The sequence below is a fragment of the Pan troglodytes genome, chromosome 3 (genome assembly GCF_028858775.2).
Source record: "Pan troglodytes isolate AG18354 chromosome 3, NHGRI_mPanTro3-v2.0_pri, whole genome shotgun sequence".
In the NCBI taxonomy this organism is placed as follows: Eukaryota; Metazoa; Chordata; class Mammalia; order Primates; family Hominidae; genus Pan; species Pan troglodytes.
Window position 1 is genome coordinate 95,958,084 of NC_072401.2, and position 25,013 is coordinate 95,983,096.

The 25,013-nt window shown below is 36.0% G+C and overlaps 1 protein-coding gene across 16 annotated transcripts in view; it reads left to right on the forward strand.

Annotated features, from left to right (window-relative positions):
• The window catches only part of PDLIM5 (PDZ and LIM domain 5), a 223,790-nt gene that overhangs the window by 106,488 nt on the left and 92,289 nt on the right, over positions 1–25,013 (forward strand). For 6 of the 16 annotated variants that reach the window (XM_517349.9, XM_009448043.5, XM_009448048.5 and 3 more), the window contains exons 4-5: positions 21,079–21,121; positions 23,353–23,771. In XM_517349.9, coding sequence (XP_517349.3) covers positions 21,079–21,121; positions 23,353–23,771 — 462 coding nt within the window. The remainder of the gene's footprint in view (positions 1–21,078; positions 21,122–23,352; positions 23,772–25,013) is intronic. The other 10 variants (XM_009448046.5, XM_001164521.8, XM_009448051.5 and 7 more) reach the window with 2 other exon arrangements.

The following is a 25,013-nucleotide window of genomic DNA, read 5'->3' on the forward strand; positions in this document are numbered from 1 at the left end:
TTTAAAAATATCTACAAGTTGTCAAGTTGAGTGGCTGAGAGATTTGTTTAAAGAAATGTGGGCAACATTCTTGTGGTTGGAAAAAGTAAGGGAAAAATGAAAGTATTGCTTAAAAGCTGTTTTCGAAGCTTGCATTTTATGAAAGGGATTATATGTGAGATTTAGAGTCTTTTTAAAATAAAAACGCAATAAATTAAATTCCAACTCTATAAATATTGTCTTTATATTTAAAAGCCCCAAAGAGGCTGCATTAAAATTAATTTCTGATTACGCATATGATCCCAATAGAGAATTCATTGACCAATTGAGTGCAGATAAATATAAAAATCTCTTTATAGCAAAGTCTACTCTCGGTAAAATTATGTATACTAATATATAAATATAAAGCCGGAATATGACATTTTTCATAAGAAAAAAATATAAGTAGAATCATAGAGAAGGAAAAGATCTTTTCCCCTTAGATTTTGCTTAATAAAATAGTAGTAGTAGAAATTGATTAAAAAAGAGTGATCTAATTTTATATGGTGGTAGCAGAAAAAAAATGCACATCAGGGTAACATCAGGCACATCTATGACATGGTCAGAAACTCTAGAAGGGGCAGGGCAAGATAAGGTGACTTTGGTAGTCTAGGTTGATTAGTGCATCTGAAGCAGGAGAAGAATAGCTAGAAGTATAGTGTCAACTAATACAAGAAAAACCCCAGTCATTTCTTTTTTTGCCCCTCCCCTTACCTGGTCTCTTTTAGCAGAGGCAACCAATGACTTCTCCTAGTATTTACCTTTATGTTTCTAAATACTAACCATCTGCTAACTTTTAAATTATCAGTTTTATTATTATTATTATTATTATTATTATTATTTTGAGACGGGGTCTCACTCTGATGCCCAGGCTGGAGTGCAGTGGTAAGATCTCCGCCTCCCAGATTCAAGCAATTCTCCTGCCACAGCCTCCTGAGTAGCTGGGATTACAGGTGTATGCCACAATGCCCGGCTGATTTTTGCATTTTTAATAGAGACAGGGTTTAGCCATCCTGGTCAGGCTGGTCTCGAACTCATGACCTCAAGTGATCTGCCTGCTTTGGTCTCCCAAAGTGCTGGGATTACAGGCATGAGCCACCGCACCCAGCCAAATGATCGGTTTTAGTTATTAGCATCTGACTTCCTTTTGTGATAGTACTTCTCTTGCCATCTTCTTGGTATCATCATTATTTAACAATAAATTTTAAAAATCCGTATTCAACTTTTTCATTCTTATGGCAATGTAAATATTCAGTGCTGAGCCAAATTATGGGAGAATCCAGTGTATCAGAATTCAATAGAGAATCCACAGGGTCCATAAAGAGCACTTGTGGTTATTGTGGGCCCTAAAGAAGTGTGTGAACCACTGCCCCACTCACTGTTTGGATTACCTTAGTGTGTCGTGTGAATGATCCTGCAGCTCATCCCTCCTTGCCAGATTACAGAGCTCTCCATGTGTTATGTTTACCACCTGCATGTTTGAAATCCATTTCTTACCAAGAAATTCTGTATCAAGAAATTCAGCTTTCCACAGAGAGTATTATATGGCCATGTCATTGGAGGATGAATAAATTCGGTAAGCTTGTGGGAAATGTGAAAATATTTTCTGAAAATACATTTTAAAAAAATCTCTTCTTTCACATTGTCAGTATATTTATTTACACTGTTCCAGTGTTATCTTCACAGATAATTTGTCTTTGAAAAATGACTATATCATAAAAGTCTTTGCCAAGAACGAGCTATTCATCCTGTCTTTTGTTGTTGGACTTTATAATCTTTTGTTGTCTTCATATAATTTTAATCATTTTATTATTTAAAACTAGTAAATTGGTTTTCTTTGCATTGTCCTTTTCCTGAGTACATGCAGTAATCCCTTTTGAGGCCATCTTCCATCCAGAGACAATGAAATCATTTGAGTTTAAGTAGCTTTTCAAGCTAATGCTGTTGTTTTCCTTATTGTCTGTTAGCTTTTAATAACATTTATCTTTAAGAAAATATTTAATAGCTATTTTCTGTTTGTGAAACAGTTACACATATATTGAAAAACATTTGGAAGGTGCAGAAAAAAAGAAACTCATCTGCCCTTTAGAGAAAACAAGCATATTTTGATAGATATCCATCTAGTCGTTTTTCTCTTCATATGTACTCATTTATATATGTATATACATTCGTACGTACATACGTTCATACATATATATAAAGACACAGATTATACATTCTTTCAAAACATACTTCAGGAAGATAGGTGTGAACAAGAGAGAAATGGTACCTGCTGCCATGCAACTGCCACACTAGCTAATAAAAGAGCTATTCAGTATACAATCACGTAATTATAATTTTGACAAATGCATATGATATAAGAGCATGAACAGTTTTAAGGAATGAGTAGCATTATCAAATTTGTGAAGAGGTTTTATCAATTGTTTTAAAGTTTGCTGTCATAGTATATAACAAAATACCTTTGGTATATGCAATGTGTGTGTACAGATACATTCTATATCTATATATATCTGTATCTGTGTATACCGAATGGTCCTCAATTTACAAAGGTTGACTTATGAATTTTTGACTTTACAATGATGTGATACCATTCTGTTTTTCACTTTCAGTACAGTATTCAATAAATAACATGAGATATTTAATACTTTTTTTATAAAATAGGCTTTTTGTTAGATGATTTTGCCCAACTCTAGGCTAATGTGAGCACATTTCAGGTAGGCTAAGCTAAGCTTTGATGTTTGTTAAGTTAGGTGTGTTAAATGCATTTTTCTTTTTTTGAGATGGAGTCTCACTCTGTTGCCCCAGCTGGAGTGCAGTGGTGGTGATCTCCGCTCACTGCAACCTCCGCCTCCCGGGTTCAGGTGATTCTCCCGCCTCAGCCTCTTGAGTAGCTGGGATTACAGGCACGCGCCACTATGCCTGGCTAATTTTTATATTTTTAGTAGAGATGGGGTTTCGCCATGTTGGCCAGGAGTCTTGAACTCCTGACCTCAGGTGATCCGCCTGCTTTGGCTTCCCAAAGTGCTGGGATTACAGGCATGAGCCACCGCACCGGCCTGAATGCATTTTTTACTTATGATATTTCCAATTGAATATGGGTTTACTGGGACATAACCCCATCATTAGTCTAGGAGCATCTGTATATACATGGAGAAAAACTTATTCTGCAATGTATGTAAATTTGTCAAATGTTATTTCATTATAGATTTGTCATCTAGTAGAATTGAGTATTAGTGTGAAGAATCCTTGTGCTTTTAACTTTAGTTTATAACCTTTTTCATTTAAATCTTTTATTTCAGCCACTACTGAAGTGCCAGAATAGTGAGATAAATTGTCAATAATGAATTTCCCCATGAAAGTACCATATAATGATTGTAACATTGAAAAGATTCATATGGTAAATATATGGATATCGTGTGCCAATTCTGTGTTATTTTACTAACTACAAGGTATAGGTATAGGGTAAGATAATTTTCATAGATTTCTTCATTTAATCTTGGGAATAACCCTGTGAGGTAGGTGATATTAACCTCTTTATAGATGAGGAAACTAATTTAGAGAAGTTAATTAACTTGGGCAAGTTTATTTATTTATTTTTATTTTTATTTATATATATATTTTTATTATACTTTAAGTTCTAAGGTACATGTGCACAACATTCAGGTTTGTTACATATGTATACATATGCCATGTTGGTGTGCTGCACCCATTAACTCGTCATTTACATTAGGTGTATCTCCTAATGCTATCCCTCCCGCCTCCCCCCACCCCACAACAGGCCCCGGTGTGTGATGTTCCCCTTCCTGTGTCCATGTGTTCTCATGGTTCAATTCCCACCTATGAGTGAGAAGAGTGAGAACATGCAGTGTTTGGTTTTTTGTCCTTGCGATAGTTTGCTGAGAATGATGGTTTCCAGCTTCATCAATGTCCCTACAAAGGACATGAGCTCATCCTTTTTTATGACTGCATAGTATTCCATGGTGTATATGTGCCACATTTTCTTAATCTAGCCTATCATTGATGGACATTTGGGTTGGTTCCAAGTCTTTGCTATTGTGAATAGTGCCGCAGTAAACATAGGTGTGCATGTATCTTTATAGCAGCATGATTTATAATCCTTTGGTTATATACCCAGTAATGGGATGGCTGGGTCAAATGGTATTTTTAGTTCTAGATCCTTGAGGAATCGCCACACTGTCTTCCACAATGGTTGAACTAATTTACAGTCCCACCAACAGTGTAAAAGTGTTCCTGTTTCTCCCCATCCTCTCCAGCACCTGTTGTTTCCTGACTTTTTAATGATCACCATTCTAATTGGTGTGAGATGATATCTCATTGTGGTTTTGATTTACATTTCTCTGATGGCCAGTGATGATGAGCATTTTTTCATGTGTCTGTTGGCTGCATAAATGTCTTATTTTGGAACGTGTCTGTTCATATCCTTCACCCACTTTTTGATGGGGTTGTTTGTTTTTTTCTTGTAAATTTGTTTGAGTTCTTTGTAGATTCTGGATATTAGCCGTTTGTCAGATGAGTAGATTGCAAAAATTTTCTCCCATTCTGTAGGTTGCCTGTTCACTCTGATGGTAGTTTCTTCTGTTGTGCAGAAGCTCTTTAGTTTAATTAGATCCCATTTGTCAATTTTGGCTTTTGTTGCCATTGCTTTTGGTGTTTTCGTCAGGAAGTCCTTGCCCATGCCTATGTCCTGAATGGTATTGCCTAGGGTTTCTTCTAGGGTTTTTATGGTTTTAGGTCTAACATTGAAGTCTTTAATCCATCTTGAATTAATTTTCGTATAAGGTGTAAGGAAGGGATCCAGTTTCAGCTTTTTCCATATGGCTAGCCAGTTTTCCCAGCACCATTTATTAAATAGGGAATCCTTTCCCCATTTCTTGTTTTTGTCAGGTTTGTCAAAGATCAGATGGTTGTAGATGTGTGGTATTATTTCTGAGGGCTCTGTTCTGTTCCATTGGTCTATATCTCTGTTTTGGTACCAGTACCATGCTGTTTTGGTTACTATAGCCTTGTAGTATAGTTTGAAGTCAGGTAGTGTGATGCCTCCAGCTTTGTTCTTTTTGCTTAGGATTGACTTGGCAATGTGGGCTGTTTTTTGGCTCCATATGAACTTTAAAGTAGTTTTTTCCAATTCTGTGAAGAAAGTCAGTGGTAGTTGGATGGGGATGGCATTGACTCTATAAATTACCTTGGGCAGTATGGCCATTTTCACGATACTGATTCTTCCTATCCATGAGCATGGAATGTTCTTCCATTTGTTTGTGTCCTCTTTTATTTCATTGAGCAGTGGTTTGTAGTTCTGCTTGAAGAGGTCCTTCACATTCCTTGTAAGTTGGATTCCTAGGTATTTTATTCTCTTTGAAGCAATTGTGAATGGGAGTTCACTCATAATTTGGCTCTCTGTTTGTCTGTTATTGGTGTATAAGAATGCTTGTGGGTTTTGTACATTGATTTTGTATCCTGAGACTTTGCTGAAGTTGCTTATGAGCTTAAGGAGATTTTGGGCTGAGACGATGGAGTTTTCTAGATATGCAATCATGTCATCTGCAAACAGGGACAATTTGACTTCCTCTTTTCATAATTGAATACCCTTTATTTGTTTCTCCTGCCTGATTGCCCTGGCCAGAACTTCCAACACTATGTTGAATAGGAGTGGTGAGAGAGGGCATCCCTGTCTTGTGCCAGTTTTCAAAGGGAATGCTTCCAGTTTTTGCCCATTCAGTATGATATTGGCTGTGGGTTTGTCATAAGTAGCTCTTATTATTTTGAGATACGTCCCATCAATGCCTAATTTATTGAGAGTTTTTAGCATCATGGGCTGTTGAATTTTGTCAAAAGCCTTTTCTGCATCTGTTGAGATAATCTTGTGGTTTTTGTCTTTGGTTCTGTTTATATGCTGGATTACGTTTATTGATTTGCGTATGTTGAACCAGCCTTGCATCAACTTGGGCAAGTTTATTGTTGTTAAGATGGTATTGAGACCTAAGTCTTGCTTGGCTCTAAGTAAAATTCATGCTATTCTTTATTTTCTTGATATTGTGCTGTCTCTGTAATGGTGAAGTGGAAATTATTATAGCCATCTCTCAAATGAGCAGACCAAGGCATAGATAAAAAAGGCTAGCATTTAATTGTGGTAGAATGGGCAATAAAATAGTAGTCAACCTATTCTTGCTGAATTTCCATTTTCCTGTCTACATATGAGTGTTCAACTATATTAAAGTCTGTCTTGAGGTGTCCTAAGGTGGTGTTACAGCAGCCCAGTAGAGTACATTCTGAGTTTTCTGCCTATACTTGTACTTTAACCAAAGAAGCTTTGCTTTTATTTGTTTTATATACTGAACCTTGAATTATATTCAAGTATGACTAAGGATTATAATACTAACATTGTTGGGGGATAAAAATGTGGGCTTTCTGGTTTTTCTTGTTGCTTTATTTTTTATTCTAGCTGAGATAATAAATCAGTTCCCTATTCCATTTTTCTGTAAAATGAACTGTCATGATCTCTTTTGTGTGTGTGTTGCAGGGAGGGGGGTTAGTAAAAAATTTAATCATAACTAAGTTATGTAAGTAGATGTTGATCTTAAATGTTTTTAATAAAACCATGTGTTGGGTTACCTCTAAAAGTAGTTACGATAATTTTTTTTTGTCTAAAGCATTTCAGTTATAGCAATCATAAATTTAAGTTGAGTAGGTTTTTATGCTCATTATTTTTGGTAAACTAAGGAAAATATAGGATAAGGATTTTGATTAGCCTAGTAAGAAATTGTGATTAGTTTCACATCGACCAACTTACTGTTTTCTATCATGAAACCTGAAAAAATAAAAAAGATATTATCATGATTCTTTGATTTCTCAAGCATTTTCTGAGAATTTTGTCAAATTTCAGAAACTAGTTTCTTAGTATCCAATTTTATTGAACATAGGCTACAGCAAGTATCTAGGTTATAACAGATGTTTTTGGTGGCTCTGAGATGGAAAGTTGTAATTGTATGAACCAGACCTTCTATCTAGTGCTATTTTTACAAGGCTGCTCTATTGTCAAACATTTCTTCTATAGCTCTGTCTTCTTCTAGCCATACTCATCAATATTCTAGCACATTTAACTGCTGATCTCTTTAGAACTCACATAAGGCAGAGATTCAATAAGAAGAGCAGTGAATCATGCTACATCTTGTTTTCATTGGAACACTAAAGCATCAGCATATGCCAGTGTTTGCTTTGGGGTAGGTTTCCCTAGAAAACAGAAGATCAGTAAGATGCTAAATTGAAATTTTATGTGACAGACGGCTGAAAACACGGCCATGGTTGAAAGCCAAACTCTTAGATGTTGTGCATGTCGAAACTGGAACAAAGATTATAATGCAAGTTCAATTTTCCTCAAATATGGATCTCAACATTAATTGTGGTATGCAGCTCACCCACAGCCTTGGGTGTGGTCCATGAATGCAGCTGCTACTCTGTTCTGCAATTATTGTATTTTATTGCCATTATGACTGGGCCTTTGGGTTATAACCATTGATGCAAATGAAAAAGGAAGAAACATGTTGGATACACAGTAATATACATGTTTTTGGCTTTGGCTATTTGTGTCATCTTAACTGTTTTTATTCATAGAACTTAATAGTTGGAAGCACTTGTAGAGAAAATTTTAATATGTTGGATTTCTTTGTGGGGATTAGGAGCAAAGCTTCTTCTCTGGCCAGCCCGTGACTGTTTCTTATCTATGTGGACTCCATTGCCAATCATTGTGGTGGTTCAGAAGCATCCAAGGTCCACACTGTCCCCTAAACATTGCCTTTGGGGACAAATGCATGTAATTCTAGGTCATGGTGAGCCTAGTTATTGTCCTTGTACCTAGGATTCAGTGAAGGGCCTGGGGGGAATTCAGAAAAGGAGTCATTGAGTTCACCTTGGTGATTGAACATATAACTGCTTTCTCTTTGATTGAACTTTACAGAAACTAATGTAGCTGCCACCAAGCCCTGGATTGTTGCTAATTGAGAAGACTGTTTAGAAGACAGGTGGACTTTAGTTTCACTCTAGGAACTTAGCGGTGATTTTATATATTATGGATAATTTGGACCTGAATTACTTCATTTCTCATTATTCCCATACTCTCCCATTATTATGGCAGCCAATAACTGACATTTTCTGGAATAAGTCTGGTGAGGTAGCTTTCACAAAACAATATTAGGTTTAGTGTCCTAAGTACCTTATTGTTATTACCTTATAAATACCTTGTTATTACTGTTCCCATCTTACAGGCAAGGAAACTGAGAGGTTAAGTAACTTGTCCCAGGTTGAACAACTAGTAAATGGAGGTGCTAGGGTTAGAATCTGGGCAGTCTGCTTTTAGCTCTGGAATACTGGACATTTTTGAGGCTGTGTTATACTTATCAAATTAACCAGGCTAAGACTTAGATGTTTGTTTTGTTTTGTTTTGAGACGATGTCTTGCTGTTGCCCAGGCTGGGTGCGGTGGCGCAATCTTGGCTTACTGCATGCTCCACCTCCCGGGTTCACACCACCATTCTCCTGCCTCAGCCTCCTGAGTAGTTGGGACTACAGGCGCCCGCCACCACGCCCAGCTAATTTTCTGTATTTTTAGTAGAGACAGGGTTTACATCGTGTTAGCCAGGATGGTCTTGATCTCCTGACCTCATGATCCGCCCGCCTCGGCCTCCCAAAGTGCTGGGATTACAGGCTTGAGCCACCGCGCCCAGCCAACTTAGATGATTTTTAAAAAATGTACCTATGATTTGCTTGTCTTTGAAGTCAGTATTAGTGTCGGGTTTATTTGGCAGTCTGTTCTGAGTTCCTTCCACCTCGTTACAAATAGTATACTCCTGAGAAAAATAAAATAATTAGCTAATATAGACAGATTTTCAGAATGAGGAAGAACACTGCCTGATACAGGCTGTGTGGTAGTGGTATTATTCAAGTTCCCTTGAGCTTGAAGAGATCTTGTGGGCCAATTGATCCTTCCCTTCCTCAAGAATCCCTGATACAGTGATACAGCTTATTCCAGTTAGACAATGCTAATTAAGGGAAAGTTTTTTGAATTAAAAACTCACCATTGGTATTCAGCAAGAACATTTTAGAAAAGCAGCCAAAAGAGTTACAAAATAGTTCTGGGAGAAACGGATCATTATCTTGAGAGGAGTCAGTAACTTCGATGCTAGAGTTATATGCGTGCTTTTTCGTTTATCGTAGTTTTTTAAAGATCACAGCATGGAACATGTGTTTTTTTCTATGCACTGGTTGTTGTCCTTTGCAAGGTCTCAGATCTTTCTGTGACTCTAATAAAAGAGGAAATTAATATGACAGGAATCTCCTATTCTCATTCTCTGGCAGTCTTTTAGGGGATCCTTGGAGCCAAAGTAAGGAAGACTCAGATTAGAAGATATGTTTTTCTCCCACCAAGGAATCTAATACTTTTCAGATTATTTATCTTAAGAGATAGGCATCAGTGTCTGGCTTCTTCACATTTTTAGTCATCACCAAAGAGAGGAAATCTCTCTTGTCTAGTTCAGTTTTATAAGCACTTGCTACAGGATGTTATTGTTGGAACAACACATATAGTAATCCATGGTCAGCATAATCCATGGTCAGCATTTCTGTTCTTCTTAGTAGTTTTGATTATGTCAGAAGCAAATTTGGTGGCAATGAGCTTTGCAGACATGTACTAGCCAGAGCTCTGCGTTAATTGTTGTGTTGTTGGTAGATCTGCTTATTTTATGTCTTTGAGGATATCATTGCGTGCAGAATTTTTTAAAAGTTAAAATAGTTTAATAGTATTTTATGAATGGGCTTTTTCACTGCAATTCAGTGGACATTTGTTTGTGACCCCTATTAGCCAGTCATCTTGTTTATTATGTGGCCTATCAGGCCTCCAGACCTTTCTGAGATCTCCACCTTTGAGTCAAGGTTGGTGTTTATCAAACTGAGGCTTATATATTCAGTTTTTTTGGGTCAAGACCAGCATCCTTTCCCCCCAGCTAGTTTGTTTTGTTTTGCAAATAAAAATAATGTATTTTAATGGGTTCCACAGGAAAATATGTATGTTATTGCTTCATACTTGTATTAGGTAGATAATGATACAAAATGTATTTCTGATACCCACTGTGATAAAAGTGTGAAAACAGTTTTCCAGGTCAGTGCTATTTAATCTGTGGGTCCTGGACTGGTACCAGTCTAAACTGTTTGTTCCTGGTCCGCAGGGAGATAAGCACTGAAATTGAGAATAAGCATTTAGGAACTTTTGTAGCAATTTCACATTGCCACAGTTCTCAAGGTTTTTGTTTAGTGGATTTGTCCCATTGAACAAGTATAGTCCAGTTTGGGTGTTGAGATTCCATGATGTGAGTAACATACGTTGTGACTTGTATATGTTTAGCAGCATTTTAGGTCATTTCTTAATCTATTAGATTCAAAGAGTGGTGGAGAGAGGGTGCATTAATTCTCTTGGGAATTTAAGAAGCTTACCTTTTGGTGAATTAGACATAATGTGTTGCTAATTGGCTGTGGTTTCAGGTTTTTAAACTGTAACATAGAAAAGGTATCAGAAGAAGAAGAATATAATTTATGTTTTCTATGGTTCCCTTGTTAGAAAAAAAGATACTAATACTTTAATACTGAAAAGCTTTGGGATTCTAATTTGCTTAAATTTTCAACAAAATCCATTAAATTATCAATCAGTAATATAAACAAGTCTTCTATTATAAGCAAAATTCAGTTTTCTGTAAACATAAATAAAGATTATTAATAAACAGTTGAATGAGTTTCAGTTCTGTGATAGTATAAATGTGAGATAAATCACAAATAATATAAGAAGTTGTAAAAATAAATATTTGAAAATTTAGCTGGCTTTTAAGTTCCTATTTTTAGATGTAGATATTATTATCACTTTGAATGCCTTGACTTAATTTAATAATATGAGATTTAGTGATAAGGATGTTGGACAAGATTCTACTTATTAATGAATGTGAAATTAAAGGCTCATCTTGAAGTTATTAAACAAGGATAGACTTGGCCTATGTATGGCTAAAGTAGCCACATTTGGTCACTAATTTTTAAATTCCTTGATTCTTATGAATAACTTCAGATTTTTAAAAATATCTAAACTCACCCAAAGTTACTTTTTAAGTGTTATGTAACTGGAAAAAGCTAAGTTGAGATTGTGAAGAATCTTTATTTCATGTGTTCTACACAGAAGATAGCAGACTGACTTTGTTTTCCTAATAAGGCTGTGTTGAGTGCTGGAATACTTATCCCCTTAAATTTTATTGAAATACTTTAAAATACTCACTTTATAAAAAAGGTTTGCAATTTAACATGTTTAGCCTGGACAGGAATAGAAAAAGAGATGTGCATCTGGTATTAGCATAGGACAGGGTGCATATAAAGGTGAACCTCAAATAGCATGTCTCATACTTTGAAAAGATGGAAGACAAATTAGATATTTTGTTGTTTTCTATTTGTGTTTTGTTCATCACAATATATTTAAGATTTGGGGCAGTTTTTATTCCTTCTCTCTTCCTTTCTTTTAGTAAGTAGGCTTGTACAGATCATTTATTGCTTAACACTGAGATTTGGATTTAATCTTCTTCCAAAATGAAGTACTGCATTTAGCAGTTTTTCTTTTTTTTTTTTTTCTTTCTTTCTTTTCTTTTTTTTTTTTTTTTTCTGTTTTGAGACAGAGTCTTACTCTGTCTCCCAGGCTGAAATGCAGAGGTGCAGTCTCGGCTTACTACAGCCTCCACCTCCCAGGTTCAAGCAATTCTCCTGCCTCAGCCTCCTGGGTAGCTGGGACTACAGGCATGCGCCACCACACCTGGCTAATTTTTGTATTTTTAATAGAGACAGGGTTTCACCATGTTGGCCAGGATGGTCTAGATCTCCTGAGCTTGTGATCCACCCCCCTTGGCCTCCCAAAGTGCTGGGATTACAAGCATGAGCCATCGTGCCCGGCCTTGAAATACTTTTCTATCTCACTCAGAATAAAAGACCAATTCCTTGTAACGGGTTCATGTACTTTATGTGTTCTGCCCCCAGCCATCTCTGCAGCTTTATCTCTCACTGCTTTCCCCAGCTTTTCCTGGAACCTTTCTAGCCCCACTGGTACATTCCTGCCTCAGGACTTTGCACTTGCTATTTGGACTGCCAGGAATTCCGTACTTCAGGTTTCTGTTCAGAGGTCACCTCATTAGAGAGGCCTTTTCTGACCCTTTTGTATAAAATAGTGTGTCCTTTCCTGTGTCTTGCTTATGCTCCATGGCACTTACTACCATGTGAAATATTTTGCTTGTTAGTCTGCCTCTCTCAAATGGATGTAAGCACCTTCAAAGGAGGAATTTTGTCTTTCTTTTTTTTTTTTTTTTTTTTTTTAGACAGAGTCTTGCTTTGTCACCCAGGCTGGAGTGCAGTAGGGCCATCTCGGCTCACTGCAACCTCCGCCTCCTGGGTTCAAGCGATTCTCCTGCCTCAGCCTCCCAGGTAGCTAGGACTACAGGTGAGTGCCACCACGCCCAGCTAACTTTTTTGTATTTTTAGTAGAGACGGGGTTTCACCGTGTTAGCCAGGATGGTCTTGATCTCCTGACCTCGTGATCTGCGCGCCTCGGCCTCGCAAAGTGCTGGGATTACAGGCATGAGCCACCACGCCCAGCCCGTCTGTTTTATTCATTACCATTGCCCCACCTCCTACAACAGAGCCTTCTGTATCATGGGTTTAATAAATATTTGTGGAACTAATTAATAAATTAATGAAATAACAAATTGTTTTAAGGAAAAGACACAGCATGAGTGTTGCCCTTGAACTTGAAGTGATGCTGGGTAAAATAATTACCAGTTGGGAATGATAAGTTGATTGGTTAAATAATTTCTGGTAATGTAGAAGGCCATATTAATCCTTACAGGATTAACAGGTTGACAGGAGCTAGATTTTGACTATAACATAAGGGTGTTTGTTTGTATGTTTATAAAAATACAGGCTGATTCAAAAAGAGCTGAACACAAAAATGTATTATTCAGTGATTAGGTATATATGCAGTTATATGAATGTGTAGTCAAAACAAAATTAGAAGGAACCATCGTAGTTATTTCTGTCAATCTTGCATGCTCAGTATGCAGCCCCCTGTATCATGGGGCACACATCAGTCCTGAAATCTAATTCATTCTGTTATTGGTAGCATGTCACCATCGATAGTTGTAATGGGGACCATGATGCCACTTCCTTTATTTTCTCAAGACCCACAAGAAGATTATGTGATGTGGTATCTTGGGATCTGCATGACTACTAATGTCAGAAGCTGGTTACTATTTTAAATAGAACACCCAATTTAGCACCAGAGAAGGTATTCACTAAGGAACCTCCAACCCCATCCTGCTGAAAAATGAAATTATTAGAGATTTCTTGTTAGTATAGGGAAAAAATACTCCTCTTTTCTGGAAAAGTAAAGAACAATGGACTGAAACCTGTTCTTTGTTTTTGCATCTACTTACTGAGCTTTCACTGGGAATTTTGTGAAGAACTTAATCTCTTATTTATGTGCATATTGTACAGTCTGTAAAGTGTTCACTCTATAGATAGGCAGATATATTATGTATCTGTATATATTGAATACACATAGACATATATGTATATATTGTATACAGTGAGTAACTTCTGTGTTTACTTGAATTAAACCAAAAATGGCATTCTATAAACATGTCATTGAAAATGAATAGCTGTTTGTTAATAGAAAGTAGTTATTCATTGTTTGGAGCCATTACTCTCTGAAATTCTTTACCAAAGTTATTTTATAACTTTCTCTTTGATGTTATTCCAGAAGGCAGCCAGAAGGTAGAATGTTAGGGCTGCATATAGGCTTCTGGACCACTTGGGTTCTAATCCGGCTTCTGCCACTTTCAAATTTAAGTTTTGGTCAAATTAGCCTATTTGGGCTTCTGTTTCCTATATTTAAAATGAGAACATATTACTTTGTCAGGAAGAATAAATGAGATAATTTATATGATGGGTCAAGTGAAATTATTGGCATTTGGTAGGTACTCATTAAGTGATATTTTCTTGCTTATCTCTAGGTTTTTTTGTTGTTACTGTTTTCCTTGAAATTGATCCTGTTAGTAATTTGATTCTAATAGTATATAATCAGAAATAGAATAATTTCCAGAACTCCAGAGTTTAGGTCATCTGCTTACGGGGAAGGTGCCTTCTATCACTGCTTACTCTGTGTCAAGCACTCCACCAGATATGTTACATACATTACCTCATTGCATCCTCAAAACAGTTCTGCAAGGGAGGTATTATGACCCTCATGTCAACAAAGAAACTATATGTTGCCTAATGCAACCTTTATTCAGCTATTTGTTCTATTCCTCAAAGAATTCCTGTATCAACAAAGAGCTTCATAAGAGAAGGCCTGAATATGAAAGGCGGGAACTCTGTCTCTTTAGGGCTCTAAGCTTTTCTTGAAAGGAAGAAAAAAATAGTCAAACTTCAGATTATGAATTGTGCTTGCTTATACTACTATTATCCTGTATATGACCCTCATTCAGCATCTGACCTTTATCAAAGTTTTCCTGAAGCAGTTAATTTTATATACATTGTTAAACGCCTGTGAAAAAGAATTTTGAATATGGTTCTGTTATTGATGCTTATTCTCCTAATATGAATCTTAACTATATTTGGTGGTTTTTGTTTGTTTCTTTGTTTGTTTTATGAGACGGAGTCTCGCTCTGTCGCCCAGGCTGGAGTGCAGTGGCACAACCTCGGCTCACTGCAAGCTCCGCCTCCCAGTTCACGCCGTTCTCCTGCCTCAGCCTCCCGAGTAGCTGGGACTACAGGTGCCCGCCACCACACCCGGCTAATTTTTTTGTATTTTTAGTAGAGACGGGGTTTCACCGTGTTAGCCAGGATGATCTCGATCTCCTGACCTCGTGATCCGCCCACCTTGGCCTCCCAACTATATTTGTTTTAAGGGCATTTTAGTAGTGTCACAAAAGAGCCAATAAAATGTAGACTCTTAATTTTTCACAGGCAGATTATTTGCTTTGCAAGTTTTATTACTTTTATATTAGTAATGAAGTACTATGTTGATAAAAATATATTTTTTATCTACCTGATTGAAGTTGGAAGAGAAAATCTATCAAGTAGAAGTAATTACTTACCATTGGACCTTAGTAAGTTTTCAGAGAATGCAATTCTAGTACAGATTGATTTTTTTTTTCATTCCTAAAGATGGTATAGTTCATGACTGTTAAAAAATATAGAGTTTTGGTAGAAAATAATGGGAAAGAAGGGAATTATACTTGTCAGTCTCTTCCCTTGCATAAAAATGCAGGGTGCATCCTTTTCACTTGTTCTTTTAGGATTTTTTTTTTAAAAAAATTACTAGTAGCTCCATTTATAGTATGTAGAAGCAGGGATGAAAGAGGTTTTTAGCACTCTTTATCATTTATTAGCAAATGAACTGAAGTGCTGACTAGCAGAGTTACAAATAGTGCTTAAAATGTTATTCTAGTCCAATAATATTAAATCTGACCCTTCACCAAACTTCAGTATCAGTGCTGTGTAGTATGAATTTCATTTGAATGGGTGGTATGGAAGTTCAGATGGATCACCTAAACAGTTGAAAGCAGTGTAAAATTTTTGGGTAGAGGAGATAAGAAGAATTTAAAGGTAGTGTCCTGCAACCACAGAAGGAATAATACGTTTCACTTTCATTTCTTATATCAGTATCTGAACATATTATAATTAGGGCTTTGCATTGTGCAGAATGATTACGAGGTTTAGAGACCAAAAGAGGCATGGTCATGTAGAATTACTTACTAGAACGTTTGGTATAATAAAAACCTTAACATGATCTAAACTAGAGGCTGTCAAATGATGGCTTACAGGCCAAGTCCTGCCCACCGCTTGTTTTTACTAAAGTTTTGTTGGAACACAACCATGGTCACTTATTTAGGTTTTGTCTGTGTCTTTCTACAGTGACAGAGCTGAATAGTTGAGATCATTTGACACACAAAGACTAAAATATTTACTGTCTGGCCCTGTATAATAAAATTTGTCATTTCTTAACAGTGGGACATATAGAATAGATTGTTTATAGAAACCCTTTATTGAAATGGTATTTTCACTGTAATGAAATTTTTTCCATAGTAATAATGAATTACTCTTAAATTTGAAATTTCTTTTATTCTTGAATACATCTAAAATTATGTAATCTCTTCATTCTTTCTGATATAAAAATTTTATAAATACTATTTAGAAAAATGGATTTTTTTTCTTTAAAAGATTCTGAAGTTATTTTTGAGTGTGGACATGAGGCACAATGGGCAAATAATTTTTTTTCCCTCATAAAACTGTTACTATGGAAATAAATGTAGAATTACAGCAATAAGTTTTCTCCCTCTGGAATCAAATAGAATATTGTGAAATTTTGCACATAATTTGAAAACAGTTTTAAGAAAGATGTATGCAAATAAATTATAGGATATATAAAACACTTATTCTTAAAAATATGTCATATACTAATATTTTAAAATAAATGTACCTAAGGAGATAACAAGTTAAGTGTTGTATCTTTGTTGGAATACTTTAGAAGATTGAGGCTTTGACCAAATGAATTTACATGGAATATCACCAGATGATGAAGTCAATTTGGGGTGTGCCCACAGTAATTTTTGTTTTGGACTTCTTTTTTTTGGCACATTGAGTGAAATGACATCTTTGTTGATTCTTATTCTTCCATGACACGATTCTATATAATTTTGGATTGTGGTTACCTTTAGAGATGACCTGTACCCATATGGAATAAGTGCCCTTCCCACAAAATGGCCCCCTCCACCGTGAGGAGTTAGAAGAGAGGGTGATACTGGAAAGCCATTTTGCTTGGGTTGACACTGATTTTAGAAATTCAAACAATTTGTGCTGAAGAGCAAGGTCTTTGGAGAACATTTGGGATGATAACTAGTCTCCCACTCCAAACTGGATGAATGACTTGATAAAGTCATTTTACCCCTTCGTTCGTTTGTTTGTTTGTTTGTTTGTTTGTTTAGACAGAGTCTTGCTGGAGTGCAGTGGCACAATCTCGGCTCACTGCAAACTCTGCCTCCCAGGTTCAAGCAGTTCTCCTGCCTCAGCCTCCTAAGTAGCTGAGACTACAGGCACATGCTACCACGTCCAGCTAATTTTTGTATGTTTAGTAGAGATGGGGTTTCACCATGTTGGCCAGGCTGGTCTCAAACTCCTGACCTCAGGTGATCCACCCACCTCAGCCTCCCAAAGTGCTGGATTGATTACAGGCACAAGCCAGCGTGCCTGTCCAATTTTACCCCTTTGCATTTGAGTTTCTCATCTGTAAAATGAGAGAATGACACCTAAATCATGAGATTATTATAAATGAAAAATATAGTTATATGGATATGCGGTTGAGTGCCTGGCACATAGAATAAATTTAAGGTAGCTGTTAGTCTTTGTTTCCACTTATGCTACTTAAATTTAAATTTGCTTGAATTGCTTGCTACTTGACAAAATGCTTTCTTTCTTAGTGATTTTCAGGTATTTAAGTATTAATCATTTGAACTTTAAAATAACAAATTGGGGTGATATCACTCACACTCTGCCCTAATACCCTCTTATTTTCTTCCTTTCTTCCATCCATTGGTTCTCTGGCTTGACTTTTATCTGGTTGATGAAAATTTCTTCTCAAACCCTAATAAACCTTCATGGCCACCTGAAAAGGATTATTGCAACAAAAGCACTCACCCTACTTACAGAATTATTATAATTATAATTCTTAAAGAAGTATTATAATTAGATATATTATAATTAGATATGCTTAGAGAAGTATTATAATTATCAAATGGTAACTGCCTGTTCTGGATATATATCAGAGCCACACTCAAATTTAAAATCAAGCACAGGCACAGAGGGCCACTGGTACTCACATGGGCTAAAGCAATTCTGCTGCTTTTGTCTTTTTTCCTTCTTTCTTTGACTCTTCAAAAAGCCTGACCAGCTTTGGGTTATTTCTTTCTCTCTGTAGGAAAAAAAGATGTACGTATTAGTTCCTATAGTAAGATAGAGAAGATGCAAAGAGGGAGAAAAGGAGTGTGTGAGTGAGTGCATGTGTATGTGAAGAGTACGGTCTTTTATAAGCCACAAACTGTTATAATATGCTGATATATAACTATTTTGTACTTTTGTTTATAGGAAATAGAATCTTTACATAATCTCAAACCATTTAGAAAAACCTAATATATTGCCATAGTGATTTAAATGTTTAAGGTTTGAGTATTTGGGACAGTAGACTAGCTGAATATGCAATAAAGTGTGAGGAAACTGTTTAGAAAGACATCCTTCTGCACTCTTGAGTGCTCACTTTTTTCCTTCTAGAGTTGCTTTGTTATTACAGATTGACAACTTTGCAATTAAAGTGATTAATGATGTACCCTAGTGTTTATGGGTCCCAAGGTCAGTGGATCCAAAGATGGCCATGCTGTGGGAAACTTAGACAAGAGCTCATCTCATAGAAGATGAGGCAAACACCCTCCTTTTTTTCTGTATAATTGTTTACGAGTTAAGTATATTAGATGCTTGAGGGAGTCACCAAGACATAATGAGTAATGTGCATAATCTTTATCATTCTAGTTCTGTTGTCTAGTTCCTCATTCTTAAACACTAATGCGAACATTCGGAACCTTATTAACTAAAAAAACATGTTATTTTATAAAGCAGTTTTAGGAAACTACATTAATTAGTTAAAAATATACCTTAAGTATAACACTGCATTGGGTATTCAAAAGATGCAGTTTAGCTTGATTCATTTGCATCTAATTCTTGATAAGACTGCTGTTTATTTGTGGCATAATTTTTCCTATACATTATTCTAACCGGTACATCACAATTTTAGTTTTTAATATAGTCAGTTATCACTTAAAACTCCTTTCAACTGTTCAGGTAGAGGTTTTGAAACTGGTTATAATGCATCAGGGATTTTTATTTTGGATACTACTTTTACAAAAGTCAATCAACTTCGAATAGATTGTTCTAGCCACATTGATGGCTTTGTTCTTTGAATTTCATGAACTGAGGATACTACTGGGCTGAGGCACTGGTATATCACCGTCGTGGCTTACTCCTGAACAGTGGCTTCACACCAAGGAGGGTGAACAATAAGAAAATTGTTGAGCCCATAGCACAGAGCCATTGCCAAGATCTCTCTCTGCTGGTTTGAAACTCACACTACACAAAAGTGACTTGTGATGATCACTGTAGTTCAAAGGGGATCTGTTATCCCATTGTATATTTGCCAGGATTTGAAGAGAAAATGTAGGAAGAATTTTTTTCGTAATTGTACCTCAATTTTTTAAACATCCTTTAAAAATTATTGTTTTTATGTAATCTATGACATTGTTAAAGTAAAAGATGCTCAATATTTGTCGAAAGAAAAGGAAGACAATTACAACAATTCTAATTTTGAGAAATAGGTTTCCTTATTCACTGGAATCCACTGTTCTTTACTTGAACTTGTTTCCTTTGCTCATTATAATAACCCTACAAGCTAAAAGAGAAGTTGTCTATTAAATAGTACACATAGAAGGTTGTGCAACTGCACAGAGTGTAATCTGTATTGCAGTAACTGAATATTAACATCCATTGCTACCTCTCATTAGGTTAGCCAATTCTCAGTGCTTGCCATAGCTAACCAAATTAACTGTTTTTGGAAAATTCAGTTGCTGCTAAAAATGTTGATCAGAGTTCATTATTAGATTATACTCATAGAGACCGAATATCCTGTGCTAGTGTCTTCTGTTTGTGATCTGTTCTCTTTAAAGTAAAACAAGCTCATGGTTTATAGCTTAAAATGATCATCACTTAGTATTTACCTGCTATGCTTACATTTCTTGAATTCTGTGCTTGGTGTGTTATCCTCCAGCTAGTGTGATATGAGTGGAATCAAATTGCTACTGGCATATTAAACATAACATATACCTTAACACTAAGTAAATAGGCTTTAAAACATTAGAGGCTTTCCCAGTCATTTAGTTCCTGTCCATGGATACAAACAGTATATTGTTATATTTAACAGTGGTGGGCCTCAGCTCCATCTTAAGCAATTTACCTACACTTCTTTTGAAGTTTCTTCTCTGAAAAATTAGGATAACCATAGGTTTTACTTGGGTATGGTTAAGATTATATGAGATAATTGCTCCAAACCAATTATTGTTACTGTTGAGCCCATGCTAACCAAAGGCACAATAATAACATAGTACAAAAAGCATATATTTAAAATAAAAATTAATTTGAATTTGGAAATAGTCAAGTTATATACATGGATTTTTGTCTTTTTCTTCACTCTCTCTTTTCCACACTTACTACTGATGACCTGTTACATTCCAGACACTGTGCTGATACAGACACAGATGGGGCATGGTCATTGCCTTCTCTGAAATTATAGTCTAGTAGAAGGACCTACAGTTTACTTTTAGCAAATTAAATGTATTAACTTGCATAGACACTTGAGAATAGGAATACAGAATAAATATTCATTCATTGACCCAATTCAACTAGAATGTATTCAGCATCTTCACAGAGACCCAATATCGTGTGGATGTTGTTCATGGATGTTAGGAGAAAAGACAGATACTGTTGGAGATAGGAGTCAGATTAGATGGTTGAGGAGCCACTCAAAGATCAGAAGATCATGTTTATTATACTTTACCCTTTTAGGTGGGGGGTATCCTTAACGATTAAACATGGGTGCACTCACAAACAGGATTGATGTTTGTCATTCCTCAGTTGAATTTGTAGAGAACCAGAGACTGCTATTGAATACCTAGTGTGTAAAATGTTGAATCTTGCAGCATTTGACTTACATGAATGAATTAGAAGATTGTGAATAGTAAAAACTATGAATTATGAAACGATAAATTCCAGTGATTCAGTATATTAAGGCTTATAATAGTAAAAATTTCATTAAGAAGTCTGCAAGTTTATAAAAATTCATTATTTTTTTTTTCTTTTTCTTTCTTTTTTTCCTCAGAGCATCTGCTACACCCAAGCCTGAGCCGGTTCCTGTTCAAAAGGTGTGTTTTTAAGCTAGCACCCAGAGTATCATTTGATTGTCCTTGCTGAGCTACTGTAATTCCCATTTCTGTCTCAGACCATACTGACATTCATTTAATTTATAGTCTCAGTACAATTTTCCTTGTAGTTCTTTTCCTTCAGAGATCAGTAGGGAAATGGAGATCAGCACATACCATTTGTAATTATACATGTTATAAAACATTATTTCCAAAGCCATATGTTACAATAACTTATGTCAGATTTCTTACATTTCTATTCACTTTTGATGTGCCCATCTTTATCCAAATCCTTATATTTTCTAAAGAGAATAAATAAGTGGTTACTGAAAATTAATATCACAATAAGTCTTTAATAACATTTTATTAATAAGTGCTTAATTACATTTCAGAGTATTCTTAGGTTATTGGCAGGTATCCCTCTTCTTGCATATATGTCTTCAAAATAATTTCAAACCATTATTCATATATATCTGTTTTATGCTTTTTGGGGGCTTTCTCCCTAATTTTATCTGTGCCTATTTATTGAACTACTTATTATACAGATTGAGCATCCCTAATTAGAAAATCCAAAATGCTCCAAAATCCCAAACTTTCTGAACACTGACATGCTCACATGACCATTGCAGCATTTCAGATTTTGGATTCTTGGATTAGGGATGCTCCTGCATTCTACAAAGATTCAAAAATCTGAGAATATCTGAAATCTGAATGCTTCTGGTCCCAAGCTGTCTAAATAAGGGATACTCAACCTGTATTGATTCGTGTGGGCACTAAGCTACTTATTTTTCTCAATTAGTTTTCTTCTTCCTGTAAGATGAATTGAGGCTGCGCGCGGTGGCTCACGCCTGTAATCCCATCTTTTTGGGAGGCCGAGGCAGGCGGATCACTTGAGGTCAGAAGTTCGAGACCAGCCTGGCCAACATGGTGATACTTCATCTCTATTGAAAATACGAAAATTAGCTGGGCATGGTGTCACGCATCTGTAATCCCAGCTAGCCAGGAGGCTGAGGTGGGAGAATCACTTGAACCCGGGAAGTGGAGGTTACAGTGAGCTGAGATCACACCACTGCACTCCAGCCTCGGTGACAGAGCAAGACTCCTGTCTCAAAAAAAAAACAAAACAAAAAAAAAACAAGATGAATTGAGATTACCTTTTTTCTTAAAATTAAACAGTAGAACCACCATTGTATGATTTTTCAAAAATTTGATTTTTTCTTTTGATATGGTAGGGTGGAATAGGGATTTATTCTTGATCTGAAGTCTAATGCTCTACCTCTGAGCTATCCCCCGTCCTGGGATTTATTCTTGAATGTTGTAGAAGCTTAGTCTGATTTTGTTTAACTTTAAATATGCTTTGGAATAAGGATTGGCAAATAAAAATTCGGGTAATTTTAGGAGGAATTGACCTTTCTTACTAGTTGTTTTTTCTTTGGCTGCTGACGATGGGGAAATATTGAAGATTTTTTTTTCTTCATGTAACTATTAAATATTTATTTTGGAAAAGGAAAAGAATTTTATTCTATCTCTGAATCATATCTTAAAACATTCAGAGAGAGAAATGGAGGTGGATTACAGGAAAGAAAGGATTTTGTTTTATTTGCTTGCTTTTTAAAGTTTTTTTTTTTCAAATTCTTTAAGATTATTAATTAGAGTTTGCACATTCCTGAGTTAGGTGAAAATTATCTTATTCCCTGTGTTTTTTGTTTTTTTAAACTTAAAGAGTTAGAAATGTGCTGCTCCTTCTGCGTGAAACAAATGATTCCACTCTGGAGAGAAATGAAACATGTTTGAAAAATGGGACTATGGGCTTTGAAAGATGGAAAGATGGGCTTTGGATATTTTAACATAAAAAACACCTCAGTTAGCAATGTTTTGTTTATTGTAGGGTATTTAAACATTTTTCCTTTGGAATATGCCTAGGTTGACACTGATGAGGGGCTTTAGGCTTTCTGATAGTTTTCCTGCTGTATTTCCGAAATATTTTGAAACTACTTTCATTTTTATTTTTAAAAATTATACCTAATGTGTGCATCTGTGTTATGCATGTTGGGACTAGTTAGCATGCATGTTATGCTTTATCAGCCCATTGTTTTTATCTGGAAACATGATGTTTGAGCTGCTAACCTGATTGTGTTTGTCTTTTAAAAAATCAGCTCTGTGTTCTTTTCGGTGAAATATATTTTGCATGTGTTTGGTGTGGTTTTGTGTATGTTTATTTTTGTTTTACATAGGGAGAACCTAAAGAAGTAGTTAAACCTGTGCCCATTACATCTCCTGCTGTGTCCAAAGTCACTTCCACAAACAACATGGCCTACAATAAGGCACCACGGCCTTTTGGTTCTGTGTCTTCACCAAAAGTCACATCCATCCCATCACCATCGTCTGCCTTCACCCCTGCCCATGCGACCACCTCATCACATGCTTCCCCTTCACCCGTGGCTGCCGTCACTCCTCCCCTGTTCGCTGCATCTGGACTGCATGCTAATGCCAATCTTAGTGCTGACCAGTCTCCATCTGCACTGAGCGCTGGTAAAACTGCAGTTAATGTCCCACGGCAGCCCACAGTCACCAGCGTGTGTTCCGAGACTTCTCAGGAGCTAGCAGAGGGACAGAGAAGAGGATCCCAGGGTGACAGTAAACAGCAAAATGGGTAGGTGGCTAAGGGTGCTTTCTGCTCTTACTAAAACTCTTCTTTCAGGTAATTTCCAGGAAATACTCTACATTTCTCTCCCCCAAAACCAACTTTCTTTGAAGGAAGGGAGATGAAGTATTATTTGCCTCATTAACATATGGCCTTTATATACATAGGGTACTTTCTGCAAAGCAATTATCACTTATTCAAAAGCTACTTGTGCATTTTGACATGTTCTGAACCAGGTAACCTCTCTGTAACTCATTTTTTGTAAGTCCCGACACAGCATTGAGCAGCTGGCACTTGTAATGCAAGGCAAATCTTGAATCTTTCTTCCTCAATTTTTTCATTCTTTTAAATAGGCCACCAAAAGTTCAAACAGTGGTTACAGTTGCTGTCACCTTACACAGCTCATCGTAAGGAGAGGGGAAATCATGAATTTGTAAGGGTTTTTTTTTCTAGGAGGTAATCTTAGGAAAACCAGTCCACTTTTGACTCATGTCTATATGTGAAGCATTAGCTTAGAGCAGAGAGCTAACAACATTGTTTTCAGATAAGTTTAAGTTAGAATTTATTCTTTAAAAGCAGACAGTAATGAAACAACAAGGCATGCTTGCAAAGCATTAGAAGCAAATTATAAAATACTTTCGTTGTAAACGTTTTCTGAAATGAGTAAATTTAAGCCATTGGACACTAAACATACAATGTTAGCAGAACACTTTGAAAATCTGTTTCTTATCGTTTTTCCCTTTTGGGGGTATCTTTTTATTAAAAAAATTGGTTGAAGTTATTAACTTATTTGAACTACACATAGTTATAAGATCACACATCTGTTTTTCAGCAACCTTCAATTATTTGTTTATTTTTTTTTAACACTTTCGGTTCAAATATAATGTTATCAGATAGTCAGAAATTTATGTTGAGGAGCAAGGATTTAAGTTGGCCGTGTGAGAGGTTATGTACAGTATCTTTTTTAAAAATAATTCTTTTCTATAATGTAATCCTACTTGCAAAGAAAAAACTAAAGAAAAGAGAGAGAATAATGATGGTCGTTTTATTGCTTTTGGAATTCAGGGATGATACTTTAAGGCAGTCATTTATGTAAAATCATTTTGATCAGATTTATTGTGACAAAAATGTACCTTAAAAGGAAGACAAAGGGAAATAGTCTACAGGCCTGATGATTTTTACCAATGCCAGTTCCCAGGAAAATATAATTAAAATACTTGTGTGGATAGGTCCATTCTCTGAGATAATCCC